Source organism: Grammomys surdaster, unplaced genomic scaffold (genome assembly GCF_004785775.1).
Source record: "Grammomys surdaster isolate TR1022 unplaced genomic scaffold, NIH_TR_1.0 126398, whole genome shotgun sequence".
In the NCBI taxonomy this organism is placed as follows: Eukaryota; Metazoa; Chordata; class Mammalia; order Rodentia; family Muridae; genus Grammomys; species Grammomys surdaster.
The window spans coordinates 4,096,753-4,111,264 of record NW_021621192.1 but is presented as its reverse complement, the minus strand read 5'-3'; the positions used below and the strand labels follow the sequence as shown (position 1 = coordinate 4,111,264).

Sequence of the window (14,512 nt, the reverse complement as noted above, 5' to 3'; positions counted from 1 at the left end):
GGTCTCTCTCATGATGCTGGGTAGTCGTAATCTCCTGTGGCTTGAGTGGGAGTGGAGGGTCTCCCCACTCTGGGGGCCTTACATAATGACATCGAAAAGCAACTTACGGAAGATCACGTAGTAGAGCCTTACGGAAATTGTGTATGGGGGGTGGAATTTCCGTGTTTTTTGCACTCGGGAAAAATTTAGCGTGAGAGTTGTAGCAAGGAAACATAAATAGGAATACATGGCGGCCGGGCGGTGGTGGCGCACGCCTTTAATCCCAGCACTTGGGAGGCAGAGGCAGGCGGATTTCTGAGTTCGAGAGTTCGAGGCTAGCCTGGTCTACAGAGTGAGTTCCAGGACAGCCAGGGCTACTCAGAGAAACCCTGTCTCGAAAAACCAAAAAAAAAAAAAAAAAAAAAAAAAAAGGAATACATGGCGATTAAGAGCGCTTACTGCTCTCCTAAAGGAGGGTTCAATTCCCAGTTGGGTGGTCTACAGCTGCTTGTAACCCCAGTTCCAGGAAATCTAACAACCTCTTGAAGTCTGTAATAAGAGTTCACACTCACTTGAATATATTCACACGTTGGGGGGGGGGGAATGACCCGCTACACTCAAGGGCAGGAGCTTTTTCCTAAGGGAAAAGGGTAGTTTGGTCTCCTGCAGTTTGGAGATTGGTAGGCGTTGTGCCTATCCTATTCTACTCGTCCCTTCTCTAACGTTTAAAATATGCCCCAGCCCAACCCCAACATTCAGAATGGCTTTGAACTTGAAGTTACTCAGAATTTTTCAAGGAATTTTCTTTAGACCCACTAACTGTCTACTGGTTAAATCATCCTGTTCTTTCAAGGTAAAAGTATCCTACTGTGAGAGTTTTATCATAAAAGCTAGTGCCAGTCTTGTCTCTTAACCTACACAGGCACAAGGGACCAAACAAGAGTTGTCTTTTAGCTTTCTCTGGCACTTCGCTAGCACTGGCATTTGTCTTTTACTGAACAGTAACCTCTGCAGGCCGCCTCTCTTTCAGGTTGGAAACTCCTGTTAAGTCCTGCCTCTTCTAAAACCTTCAGTTGATTCATTTACAGTTGAATGAAATCCATGAATTAAGTATGCTACAGCCTCATCTGTTTCTTTCTTCTTTTTCTCTATACTTACTCAGCCCTCTGCCCAAATTTGGTCAATTACTAGCCTGTAATATACAATCAGTGTTAGAGAATATAGTTTAATCTGTCCTCCAAGCAACATTGAGAGTTGCTCTCCATAGACCTGCTTTTACATCTTCAAAAAACATCAGTGGGCTGTGGGTGTACCTCAGTTGGTCAAGTGCTTGCCTAAAACCATGGTAGGTTTCATCTCCAACACTGCATCAACAAAGTGGTCTAATTCCAGTACTTGGGAAGTGGAGGTAGGTTCAGCCTGAGGTGCATGAGATCCTCTATCCAAATAAACAATTCTAGTACCTCCTCAATAGGTGATCATGGAATAAAGATATCATCCTTAGCTACACAGCTATTTCAATACCAGCTTGAGCTACATGAGGGCCTACCCCCAAACTAAAACAACAGAACAGAGAAAAGTGGATATTGGTAACACAGTTTGCTATATTGAATCATCCTGTTATCTCAAGGTCAGTTTGGATCCCTGGTCTTCACATAAAGCTGGGATGCCTTGAATCCTAGTGCTGGAGAGACTGAAACAGCAGGACCCCTGGGGTTTGCTGGCCAGCCAGTCCAGCCAAATCAGCCAACTCCAGGTTCAAAGACACCCTGGATTAAAAATTAAAGAGGCACCAGGGATAGTGGCCCATGCCTTTAATCCCACACTCAGGAGGCAGAGGCAGGTTGATTTTTAACTCTTTTTTGTTTGTTTGTTTGTTTGTTTGTTTGTTTGGAGACAGGGTTTCTCTATGTAGTCCTGGCTGTCCTGGAACTCACTCTGTAGACCAGGCTGGCCTCGAACTCAGAAATCCGCCTGTCTCTGTCTCCCAAATGCAGGGATTAAAGGCGTGCACCACCACCGCCGGCAGCAGGTTGATTTTAAAGGCAGTGAAAACACATCTTAAAATAACTAAGACAGCTCATCTACACATGCATGCATACCTACATGAACAACATGTATGCACAAAGAAACCCTAAAAAGCAGCCACTTTTCATTGCACCTTGTTTTGGAGGTTACCTACATAAAAGCTGTTCAGTATCTGTGAATGAGTAACTCAAGCTTCCACTAGAGGATGGGGAGTATTGAGAGTGGTATGGTAGTTTGGTAGGGACTTTGGAATCTAAATTGAAGTTCTCAGTTCACTATTTAGCACACAATTATACGCAAGTGACCAGGAAACTATCATATAGTAGTAAATCCCTGTTTGGTTCACTGTTTCACCTATATGGCTTTACAGGATATTAAAGATTCTCACATTTCTTTCTTTTTTTTTTTTTTTTTTTTGGTTTTTCGAGACAGGGTTTTTCTGTGTAGCCCTGGCTGTCCTGGAACTCACTCTGTAGACCAGGATGGCCTCAAACTTAGAAATCTGCCTGCCTCTGCCTCCCAAGTGCTGGGATTAAAGGCGTGCGCCACCACTGCCCAGCTAAGAACTACATATTAACCAAGTATTTTTTTTCGGCTTTTGTATTCATGTATGTATATGCCTGCATGACTTGTTACCACATTTCGTACAGGTGCCCTTAGAGGCCAGAGGGTGTCAGATCCACTGGAACTGGAGTTGCAGGTGGTTGCAAGCCACCCAAAGTGGTGCTGGGAACTGAATTTAAGTTCTCTGCAAGAGACCACTAAGACGTCATCCCGGTCCAGATACATTTTTGTCCTAAAAAGTTTGTTTTACCTCCAAACTTAATTTTCATGGTATTAGAAAATCACCTAACATGTCAGGGAAAGCCAGGTTTTGGACAACCAAGATTGTGTTATGCAATATACCTTAACTTAGTGCCTGAAACATGACCAGTGTTGTATACAGGCTTTAATTTCATAATTACAACTTCAAATTTAAAAGTTTTAATCTATTTCCTCATGAAAGAACAATTTCTAACCTGGATAAAGAATATGTATAATGGAGCCAGTCATGGTGATACACGCCTGTAATCCCATCACTCAGGAAGCAGAAGTAAAGAAGTAGGGTTGAAGCTGGCACAGGTTACAAGAGACATGCCTTCCCTCCCCATGAAGAAAAATCCACAAAAACCCCAAATCAACCCTTAAACCAAAAAGGACAATAAAGTCTGATATTCAAAGAATGAATCAAAAATAAATGCTATTAACTTTTATTGTGTTCAATTCTAATCTATAAACTTCTGATTGTTTTTACAAGTAAAACATACTTTCAAACTTTTGCTGATATTACTCCTTGTCTGTCCTTGTTGTTGGACAGGCAAGACTACACAGAAATCCTGTCTCAAAAAAGCAAACAACAACAAAAACAATAGGCAAACCTCTACTGACAGTCTAGAAAGACTGCCATCAAGATGTAATTCCATTTAGGAATAAATTCTTTTAACTGTACTTTCCAGCCTTTTTACTTCTTACACTATACTGTCTCCCTTAGGTTACTTTTTCCACGTGCGTGCATTTAAGGAGCCTTTTTGAAATGAACTTAAAGTCTTTGTCTTCTTCAGTTTCCTAAAAACTTCCTGAGAATGCTCAGAAACCTCTAAATATCCAGTATGCTTTCTCCTGGGAACAAACTTGAGAGCCTTTTCCCAGTTACCAGTGTTTTTCAGGCAGAGCAAAATTCGGATCATTTGATCTAAGGTGAGATTTTTGTTACCAACATCCCACTGTAAATATTTATCTAGTGGAAGGCATTCTGTTGCTAGATCTAGCCGTTTAGCCTTGGCTAGGGATGTTCCTGTCTGTAAATATTTATCAACAAATGATCCAATTATATAAATTTTATCATGCTTGAAGGTAGTCATAACATTGGGAGAATCTGCAGTTAAATATATAATACTGTCCTTTGGAAATAAATCGACAGGAGACTTTTCTGTTGTTGTTACGAGTAACTTGTCCCATTTTTCTTCATAACGTCTAGCTAACTCTCTATGATAAGCACTATCTATTTTAAGATTGCAGAAATAAATGTGGAATGGATCAACATTTCTTCTGTTACATCCTTCACTTTCTAAGAGTTGAGAAACAGCATTCTGCAGTTCACTTGGTCTCATGTAATTATCATAGGCCATGTCAAAAACCAAAGGTTGTCCAAACTGCATAGCCTGGATGCCCTTCCAACCCTCTGCAACGTTCATCTGTCGATCCCAGAGTCGAAGAAACATGAAGTCCTGTTTTTGTTCTCCTGTGGTGGTCTCCAGCAACCTGGATCTTTTTGCTTCTTCCCTGGCCTCTGCTTTCATTTCCTTCTTTATTCGCCTAGCTTTTTTTATATTTTCCTTAACATACAAATACCTTAAGTATTTCTTTTTGGCTGATTTAGAAGAACATTCCATAAGGGTTTTGAGTTCTTCTTCAGTGATATGTTCTGGTACTTCTCTGCCAAGTAGTCTCCACATCTCAATTAATTCTCTGGTTGCAGCTAGGGAATCTTCATCTTTGTCTGAGACCTCTGAAACACTGTCTTCTTGAATGCTAGACTTCATTGTAGCTTTCCACCCATCCAATTCTAGCTGCTCAGGAGGGGATGTGCTGTCCTTATTATGACAGGACAAAGAAGGTACTTTAGAAGACATATATCTCTGCAGAACTCCAGAATATAAATTACTTGGTCTCATGTGAAAGGTATATGGCACCAGACATCTGGCAAAAGGTCTTAAGAAACGAACAGCAACATTCATTTTGAAGAAATGTGAGGAACCCTATAAAAGAAAAATAATAAGTTGAAGATTTTAAACGTCTTTACTATGCAACTGGTCTCCATCCCCACACACTCTGGGAGACTGGATATGCAATCTATTAGTGAACATGATTGGTGGGGTATAGGCCTCAGCACAGCAGAAGTGGAGGCCCTTAGGAAAACTGGGTCTGCCATCACAGATATTTTGATCCTACACCCATCAGGGACAAACCACTTCTCAGCTGCCATGGCCTTAAATTTATCTACATTAAACTTGGTGAAGTCCCATTTCTCTAGGCTATAGATCTTCTGGCTGTCAGGAAAGCTGAAGTTGGCCTCCGTCACACACTCCTTATTCTGCAAATTGGTGTGGACAGACTGACCAATGTGCCACTGGCCACCGTGCCCTGGGACTTTCCAAAGAAACTCCCAAATACTTGTGTAGAGCCTAGGTTGGAAATAGCATTGAAATGACACATGACTATGCACCTGAAAACTGTCTCCAAGGTCCCTTTGGGCAACCTGTACATTCAACAGGCTGCATACACTACCAAGGAGGATGCTGTTTGCAACCATTGCACACCAGACTCCCATGAGGAAAGGAACCTGGTCGGCTTAATTGGCTGCAGAAGTCAACTGATTTCTGAAGTACAGAGGGAAACCTTTGAAAATCTTAGACCTTGCACACCACTAATTCAACTCCTAAGCTTGTGATCACTTACTGGTCAATTTTTTTTTTCTTTTCTCATTTGTGAGACAAGGGTCTTGTTATGCTGACCAAGGTGGTGTCAAAGTCATCATCCATTTGAATGACCTGCCTCAGCCTCTGAAATAACTGGTACTATAGCTATGCACCACCACATCTTGCTCCATGTATTAATTTCAACATATTTTTAAACAAAAGGTCGATTCAAATACCCTTTTTAGCTTTGTTTTGGAACAGGCCTAAATGATCAATGTAATTACAAAGGAAAGTTACATGGCAATTATAGGGCTGAGAATAAGACCCTATCATCTCCTTCAGATACACATCCAATCTAGAGATCCTTTATGAAAGCAATAATGAAGACAAAAGCAGGAAAGTTACATAAGATGGCACCTGATTTAGAAACAAACAAACCACAAAAAACCCTAAAGGACTGTGACACAAATGACTGTTTTGTGCTTCCAAAACAGAAATACAAGGCAACTAATTAAAACAGACAATAAATGTCTCAGCTCAGACTTTATAACAGATAATATTATAAAATAAAATGTACAAAGTTGGGACAAGCCGAGCAGTGGTGGTGCACGCCTTTAATCCCAGCACTTGGGAGGCAGAGGCAGGTGGATTTCTGAGTTCCAGGACAGCCAGAGCTACACAGAGAAACCCTGTCTCGAAAAAACAAAACGACAAAGCTGGGACAAATATAAAGGCTCTATAGTCTTATCCTGAAGAATTGGATGTCCCACAAGACAGTGAAAAGGTTTAGTTTGTGCACTGATGTAAAATGTGAGGGAAAAAGAAAATTCCTGAAGGATCCCACCCATCTTTAGCTTCTTGTCTGACTCTGCATATCCCAACATGTCATTTCATCTGCTCCGAGCAGATGCACGGATGCACTCCTTCCCACCCCAATATACTCATAACTATGTGCTCTGTTCAGAGCCAAGTTCACTAATGTGGTCTAAGCAGGTTTTTGCAATATCAGCCTTTGCTTGCCTGCCTTTTCAGCTGCACGTCTTCTTTCCCCACTTTAGAGCAAGCAGTGCTTTAGTCTTTCATACCACCCTGTGCCTATGATAATACTTGTAGTCTTCCCCTGAGACGCTAAAGACTATATTCCATTAGGATAAGGGCTGTGCCTATACAGTTAAACGTGGCCAGCCCGGTCTGTATATTGAGTTCCATGACAACCAGGGATGCTGTCTCGAAACACAAAACCATTCAGACGTTAAAGATTTTAAAACAAACAAAAAATAATAAAAATAAAATAAAAACTGATATCAGACTTTGAGAAATATTATTTAACTTAGAACCCTCAGGCCATGAGTTTGACAAATTTATCATCGTGGACCAGGCATTATTGTAAGCCTTTCATCCCATGAAACCCTGTCTCAAAAAAAAAAAAAAAACTATAAAAACAATATAGTTGAGTTTTGTCTTTGTAACTAGTAGAAATGAATTTTATAACACCAAAGAAATTAAGACCATCAAAAAAAATTTATAGGTTCTCCACTCTTTATCGCAGGCTGACAAATTCCAAACAGATCTCCTGCCTCTGCTTCAGCCCCACCACACTCATTGTAACAACCAAATTTTAAAAGGGTTTTATTTTAAACTTCCGTGTGTGCGTATGTGAAAGGGGCAATTATGTGCACGGGCATGCCGATGCCCGGAGAGACCAAAGGCATGGGGACCACCCTGGCCAGGAATACAGGCAGGCTGAACCATCTCTGCAGCCCCGAACTACTTACACTTTAAAGCGCGATACTGGAGAGGATTTTGGTTAACGCGGCTTCTGCTTCAGGTAGTGCAGTACCGACGTATACGTCACAGCTTCCTCTCGCCTGTGGTTCTTAGAGGACACGTTCCACAAACTGCATCCAGGAAAGCCAGTGGGTCCACGGAGCACCAAAGCATCGGCAGAGAAGCCCGCTGGTACAGAGTACGGCCCGGGGCGGAACAGCAGGACCCCGAACTGTAGGATCCGCGTGCACACCGCACGGTACCCAGAGAAGCCAAGGGTTTCCGCTGCGGCCGCCGGAAGTCCGGTACCACCGGATGTCCCGCCTCTCCGGGCACAGGCACTGACGTTTAGCTCGACAAGCTGTTTCCCCACCCCCATCGCGCCTAAAGTCGGTCTGCGAGCTCGCTGACTGGCTGCCTGTGAGTCTCTGTGAAAAGGTCGTTATGAGTCAATTTGAGGGCTGGTCACCGATGCCCTGCCACCCAATTTATTGCTTTTTCGTTAGAACTCGAAGCTTAACAGGCTCTCAGCTTGATTACTCTAGTTATGCGCATGTTATAACGAAACCGTATGACGCAAGTCTTAAAGTTCTATTTTAGAATTTAATTCTAGGCGGGCTTTATAACCCCAGCGTTTGGGAAGCAGAGGCAGCGGATCTATGCGGGTTCGAGGCCATCATGGTCTTCAGAGCGAGTTCTAGGATAGCCAAGATTACTCAGAGAAACCCTGTCTCGAAAATCCAAGAAAGTAAAAAGTAAATAAAATTCAATTCTAAATCTTGATTGATTTATCACGAATACCTGCTACAGTTTGCACATGCCGTGTCACACGTGTGAAAAACAGAAGACAACCCTCGGGTATTGGTACTCAGAGTCAAATGGATCTCTAAGAGTTTGAGGACTTCATAGTCTACTAAGGCAGTTCTAAGCCAGCTAAGGCTACCTAGTAAGACCTTGTCTTAAAAAATAAAAATTGTTCAATAACGTTTGAGATATCAGAAACCACTGAAAAGTAAAAATCAATTCTCCAGGGCTAAGGAAGAGTCATTGTCTTCAGCTTGTCGAATTCTTTCAGCAGTACATCATGCTAAATTAAGGGCTTCATAACGGCATTGTCTTTCTGTCTTAAGGTAAAGACTTCAAAGTAATTGTGAATAATGTACAGTAGTGACAGGCCAAATATTTGACAGAACAATCAAGGCCTTTAATCCCAGCATTTGAGGGTTGGAGGAATACCAATATGGAGGAAAACCTTTTACAACCTGCCCAAGTTACCAACTTTTACACACAATAAACATCCAGAAAATTATCCTGGCATGAGGTAGACATGAAGAAGCCATATTTCTACCTCCTGTGACAGCCCAGGAAGCAAACTAATACTTTCTGTCATAACCAGTACCAAATGGCCAGGACAGATTAATAACTGATGGTGTCACTGGTTTTAAAAAAATCATCTCTGTGTATATGTGACGTATATAAATATGTGAGTGTGAGTGTGGGCACACACATGTGGAAATCGAAGGACAACCTCAGGTGTTGTCCTTATCTTCCACCTTGTTTGAGGTCGGGATTCTTTGTTGCTTGCTGCTACACATATTAGGTTAGAAGGCCTGTGAGCCCCTGGAGAGTCACTTGTCTTTACCATCCATTTTCCGGTGGGAGCGCTACAGTTGTAGATGGGCACACCAATGTGCACACTAATGGCTCGGTCACTGAGCAATCTCACCAGCCCAGATTTATGTTTTTTCCTGTTGGTAATCTGAGATCAATCAGAAAAGGACAAATATATACTCCTGCCCAATCCCTTAGAATGTTCCATGTCTAATAAGTGCACTCAGAGGACATGTCAAAACCCTCTATCCACACTGTAAGGTTTCTGCTCTTCTTCTGCCTTTGGATTTCTTCCAATACTGTTATGGTGGCCCACTCCTTGATATAGAGAGCCCAGAATAAATGGGGTTTGGTTGTTTTCCTTTTGTGGCTGTTGTTCCCCAGCAGACATTTAGTCTCTTAGTTAGGGTTACTATTGTTACTGTAGTGCCAGGAACATGTTAGTGATCCCCCCAAAAACCAGACAAGACTCTATCTGATGTAACTCACTCACAGCAAGATCTTCATTCTATTCTAGCTAGCTCAGCACACCCCTCCCTCTCGAACACTCCACTGTCATGCAGGATGGTTTTGGTGGGAGGAGAAGCCTCGAATGTCTACCAGGGCAAGACTTTATAGTAAGCAGCAAATTGGGGGTGAGTGTGCAAGCATATAAATTGGAAAGTTACTATGGCCTTTAACATAATTGGCTGGTGCTGGGAATAATATAAACTTAGTTTCTGCTCCCCTCAGGATTGTTGGTCATTAGTCAGTGGGTGGGCTTATAACCTGGGGGTGCAGGTTTGTTGGGGAATAACCTGGAGACACTGGTCTTATTGAGGGTGTAACCTGGAGACCGGAACCTTGTTGGGGGTTAGCCTAGAGACTGGAGCTAGGCTTCAGTTTTGTTGTGGGGCATCTTGGAAACTAATGCTAGGTACCAATCTGTTAGTTTACCTGAGTTCAAACTGAGATCAGGTTCTCTAAAATGGAGTTTGAATTTAAAAGAACTGGCCTCTCATTACAATTAAGCACCATGAACAAAAACCAAGCAGGTGTGGAAAAGATGTATTTGGCTTACACTTTCACTTGTAGGAATCTATCACCAAAGGAAGTCAAGATAGGAACTCAAACAAGACAGGAACCTGGAGGCAGGAACTGATGCAGAGGACATGGAGGGATGTTGCTCGCTTGCTTGCTTGCTCCCTGTGACTTGCTCAGCTTACTTTCTTATAGAACCCAGAACTACCAGCCCAGGGATGGCACCACCCACAGTGTGCTGGACCCTCCCCCATCAATCACTAATTAAGAAAATGTTCTACAGCCAGATCATATGGAAGCATCTTCTCAATTGAAGTTCGTCCTTTCCAGTGACTCTCGCTTGTATATCAAGTTGACATAAAACTAGCCAGCATAGTAAATTTTGTTGTTAACTGAATGGCAGGTTACAGTAGTGGGAATGTGTTGGGAACACTAAGGTCCTTACCTTCCCAGATAAACACTAGGGAAACCAGGACTGAACAAAAAGAATTGTCTCTTCAATGAGAGAGATGTATAACCTGTTTTTTCACCCAGAAGACTGGGAATGGAGGTGGTTAATAACCTGCCCATCTGTGCTGTCTATAGAGCTAGGCCATTGCAACCTTTCACAAGCAGGACTGGAAGCGGCTAATAGCCCAAATGGCTGATATACCATTTGTATGACTGACCACACCAGCTCCTTCTATAAGCCCGTAAGATAACACTCTTTTTTTAAAATTTACATGATTAAGTATTTTTTAAAGATTTATTTGGGCCGGGCGGTGGTGGCACACGCCTTTAATCCCAGCACTAATCACAGGCAGAGGCAGGCGGATTTCTGAGTTCGAGAGTTCAAGGCTAGCCTGGTCTACAGAGTGAGTTCCAGGACAGCCAGGGCTACTCAGAGAAACCCTGTCTCGGAAAAAAAAAAAAAAAAAAAAAAAAGATTTACTTGTTTTATGTATATGGGTATACTGTAGCTGTCTTCAGACACACCAGAAGAGGGCATCGGATCCCATTACAGATGGTTGTGAGCCACCATGTGGTTGCTGGAAATTGAACTCAGGACCTCTGGAAGAGCAGTGAGTGCTCTTAACCACTAAGCCATCTCTCCAGCCCTCTCAAACCCATCTTTATGGAAGAAGTGACATGTACTTTGAGGAAAGTTTTGATATAATTATACCTCCTTGTACCAGGAAACTTTTTTCCCAAATTGTACTATTCTTATATATGCCTAAAATAAACGGTCCAGTGGCAGACTCTAGAAGTCTGAAGCAACACTGGATAATGAGTCCTGTTGAACAGGACTTCCTTCTTTCCTCACGTGGATCTTACCCTCTTGATCCTGATAGTCATAGACCCCAGAGGAATGAAATATGAATCAGGCTGTGTAAGTTACAACCAATATCAAATATCACTGCATGTAGTTATCCTGATGGCTGAAAAGGTAAGGTAGGCTGACTTACCTTTTAATTTAATTTAATGTGTATTGGTGTTTTGTTTGTATGTGTGTCTGTGCACCATGAACATGCCTCGTGTCCAAAAGGACGGAAGGCCATGCTGAATCTGCTGGAACTGAAGTTACAGGTAGTTCCAAGCTGACATATTAGTGTTTACAGGTAGTTCCAAGCTGACATATTAGTGTTGAGAGTTAAACTTGAGTTCTCTGGAAGAGCAATTGATGCTCTTAACCACTGAGTCATCTCCGTAGCCCTAAAGGCTGGATTTTTTTTTAAAAGATTTGTTTATTTATTATATATGAGTACACTGTAGCTGTCTTCAGACACACCAGAAGAGAGCATCAGATCTCATTACAGATGGTTGTGAGCCACCATGTGGTTGCTGGGATTTGAACTCAGAACCTCTGGAAGTGCAGTCAGTGCTCTTAACCACTGAGCCGTCTCTCCAGCCCAAGGCTGGATTCTTGAGGGAAGAAATTAGGGGAAAGGGATGAGGCTTTGGGCATCTAAATGACTTGCTTCAAAGACAAAAACAGAGCAAACCAAATCATTGTGTCAGTCCTTTTACTATAGTAAATATTACAATTGCTATGCCGTGATAAAAGGGTTATTTTGGCCCATAACTGTGATATTCTGGTCCTTGATTAGGCAGTTCCAATGCTTTAAGGTCTCTGGTAGGAGTGTCATATGGATGCCAATGGCGGGTAAAACACAGTGTGTGTGAATCTATTTTTTGTGTACGTGAATCAATCACATTTACTTCACTTTACTTTGGTTGCATGGATGTGTGCATGCCCCTGTTTACACATGCATGTGGCGGCAGGAGGACGGCATTGGCTGCTGCTCTTCAGGAATAGTGCGTGCTTTTTATTCCTGAGCTGTGATCTCTTATTAGGCCTACAACTCACCACACTAGGGTGGCTGGCGAGTAAGCTTCAGGAACCCCACCTCCACTTCCCCAGTTCTGGGATCAAAAGTGTGTGCTGCCATTCTTGGCTTTTGTTCAGATGGGTGCTGGAGATCAAACACACACACTCACACGTGAGAGACAAGTGCTTTAACCAAGCCAGGCCTCAACCCCAAAACAACTCAGGTCATGACCAGAAAGTAAAAGAGAAAACAGAGACCAGTCCCACAGTTCCCTGTAATGCCCATCTCAGTGGTCTAGAAATTACCCATCAGCTCCTTTCTGGGAATTTCAATCACCCCCAATAGTACCAGGCTAAGGGAAAAGACTGTAAAGCATGGTCCTGCAGGGAGGACTTTCCAGATTCAGACTATTAGGAACCATAAATGATTAATTTATTGACACAGACTCTTGAGTTCTTGTTAAAAAAACATCCTGTATTCCTTACCTTTCTTGTTGTGTTATGACAAAGTAGGTAACAAAGGCCACTTAAGAGAAGGTTTACCTTGGATCACAGGAATTGTCTTAGTTAGGATTCTATTGCTGTGAAGAGATACCATGACTATAGCAATTCTTATAAAGGACAACATTTAATTGGTACTGGATTACAGTTTCAGAGATTCAGTCCATTATTGTCATTTCAGGAAGCATGGCAGGCTTCAGGCCGATGTGGTGCTGGAGAAGCTGAAAGTTCTACATCTTGATCCACAGGCAGCATAAAGGAGACTGTGTGCCACACTGGGTATAGCTTGAGCATTGAAGATCTCAAAACCTGCCTCCACAGTGACATTCTTCTGCCAACAAGGCCACACCTCCTAATAGTGCCACTCCCTATGGCCAAGCATTCAAACCGTAGGTACAGACCATCAAAGTGGGGATGGCAAAGTGACAGGAAAATGAAGTGGCTGGTCACATCACCTCAGTAGCAAAGTGAAGAGAGAGGAATTCCAGTGCTCAGTTCATTGTCTCCTTCTATTCAGTGGGGCCCCAGCCTAGAGATGTACTACCCATATTCAGGTAAGGCTGTCCCTCTTCAGTTAAGTCTTTCTGAAAACAGCCGGGCAGTGGTGGCGCACGCCTTTAATCCCAGCACTTGGGAGGCAGAGGCAGGCAGATTTCTGAGTTTGAGGCCAGCCTGGTCTACAGAGTGAGTTCCAGGACAGCCAGGGCTATACAGAGAAACCCTGTCTCGAAAAACCAAAACAAACAAAACAAAACAAAAACAAAGCAAAACAACCAAAAGTACAAGTCTTTCTGAAAACACTTTCATAGATGCATTCAGAAGTGTGTTTCCATGGTGATTCTAAATCCATTCAAATTGACAGAATAATCATCACAGCTGCTTGGCACAAAATTGCAGTGCTCTTTCAGGTCTCAAACTCTTTGATTTATTCAGGTGCTATGTTGTAAAAAACATCTTTTTCTGTGCTAAAAATAAAAAGGGTACAGGACATGTAAAGCAAAGAATTTTGTAAACTAGTTATTTTGCTTATCTAGAGAACACATAAAAAGAATATTTCCTGGTAATGAACACAATACAGTATCCATTTATTCTTTTGCAGAGTTTTTTTCTCTTTTGATATGTGTGTATCCAGTTGGTGAAGAGACAATTATTAGATGAAAGAGTGAACATCAGTGGGCTGGAAAACAAAATTAGCACAGATAGAGAAAAGGTGAGTGGGGGTGGGCTGAGTGGGAGGAGCAAGGTAGAAATTATCTTGTAGAATAAAAAGGGATACATTTTTTTTTTTAAGAAGGCAGTGTTTATGTAGTTCAGACTGGCTGGGCTAAAACTTTCCATTCTCCTGTCTTTACCTTTCCATGTAGCAAAGATTATAGACAGCATTGGGTGTCCCCATTTATCATTTTTCCCCCATTTAGTTGAGGCAGGGTCTATCTGTCCTTGAACTTCCAAGATACTATGTGTGTAGAGACACAAACAAACATACATTCATGCCATGTAGGGCACACACAACAGACAAAAATTCAGATACCACCAAAGTCCGACTTGGTGAACCAATGAGTTTAGTTGGTGTTACTTAAAGGAATATTGGTGAGAGGAGATGATTCAAAGACAACTGCATCACCATAGCCCAGCTGAGACAGCTCACAAAAACTGGAAACTTGGAGCTCACGCCACAGCTTAGTCAGCTCAAGAGGTTGGGGTTTCCCTTCCAGAGAGCTCGGTTGGTCTTCCCAGACAAAGAGTGTCTCTCAGCAGTCCTTACTGTTTATATATACTTGTGAACATATGTAACACACACACACACACACACACACACACACACACACACACACACACA

At 42.3% G+C, this 14,512-nt stretch overlaps 1 protein-coding gene and 1 non-coding gene across 2 annotated transcripts; both read right to left on the bottom strand.

The window, feature by feature from the left end:
- Nucleotides 1-3,221: 3,221 nt before the first annotated feature.
- On the bottom strand, nt 3,222-7,503 carry Trmt10c (tRNA methyltransferase 10C, mitochondrial RNase P subunit). The gene is made up of 2 exons (XM_028760283.1): nt 7,241-7,503; nt 3,222-4,805 (listed from the first exon to the last, which is right to left on the bottom strand). The coding sequence occupies exon 2, from the start codon at nt 4,782-4,784 to the stop codon at nt 3,540-3,542; it is 1,245 nt and encodes a 414-aa protein (XP_028616116.1). The 5' UTR covers nt 4,785-4,805; nt 7,241-7,503; the 3' UTR covers nt 3,222-3,539.
- On the bottom strand, nt 5,278-5,412 carry LOC114614701. The gene has a single exon (XR_003710372.1). It is a non-coding gene; the product is annotated as a small nucleolar RNA SNORA70 (small nucleolar RNA).
- Nucleotides 7,504-14,512: the final 7,009 nt, after the last annotated feature.

Excerpts from the sequence above, each read along its gene's own strand:
- Trmt10c (XM_028760283.1), bottom strand. The coding sequence starts at position 4,784 with ATGAATGTTGCTGTTCGTTTCTTAAGACCTTTTGCCAGATGTCTGGTG.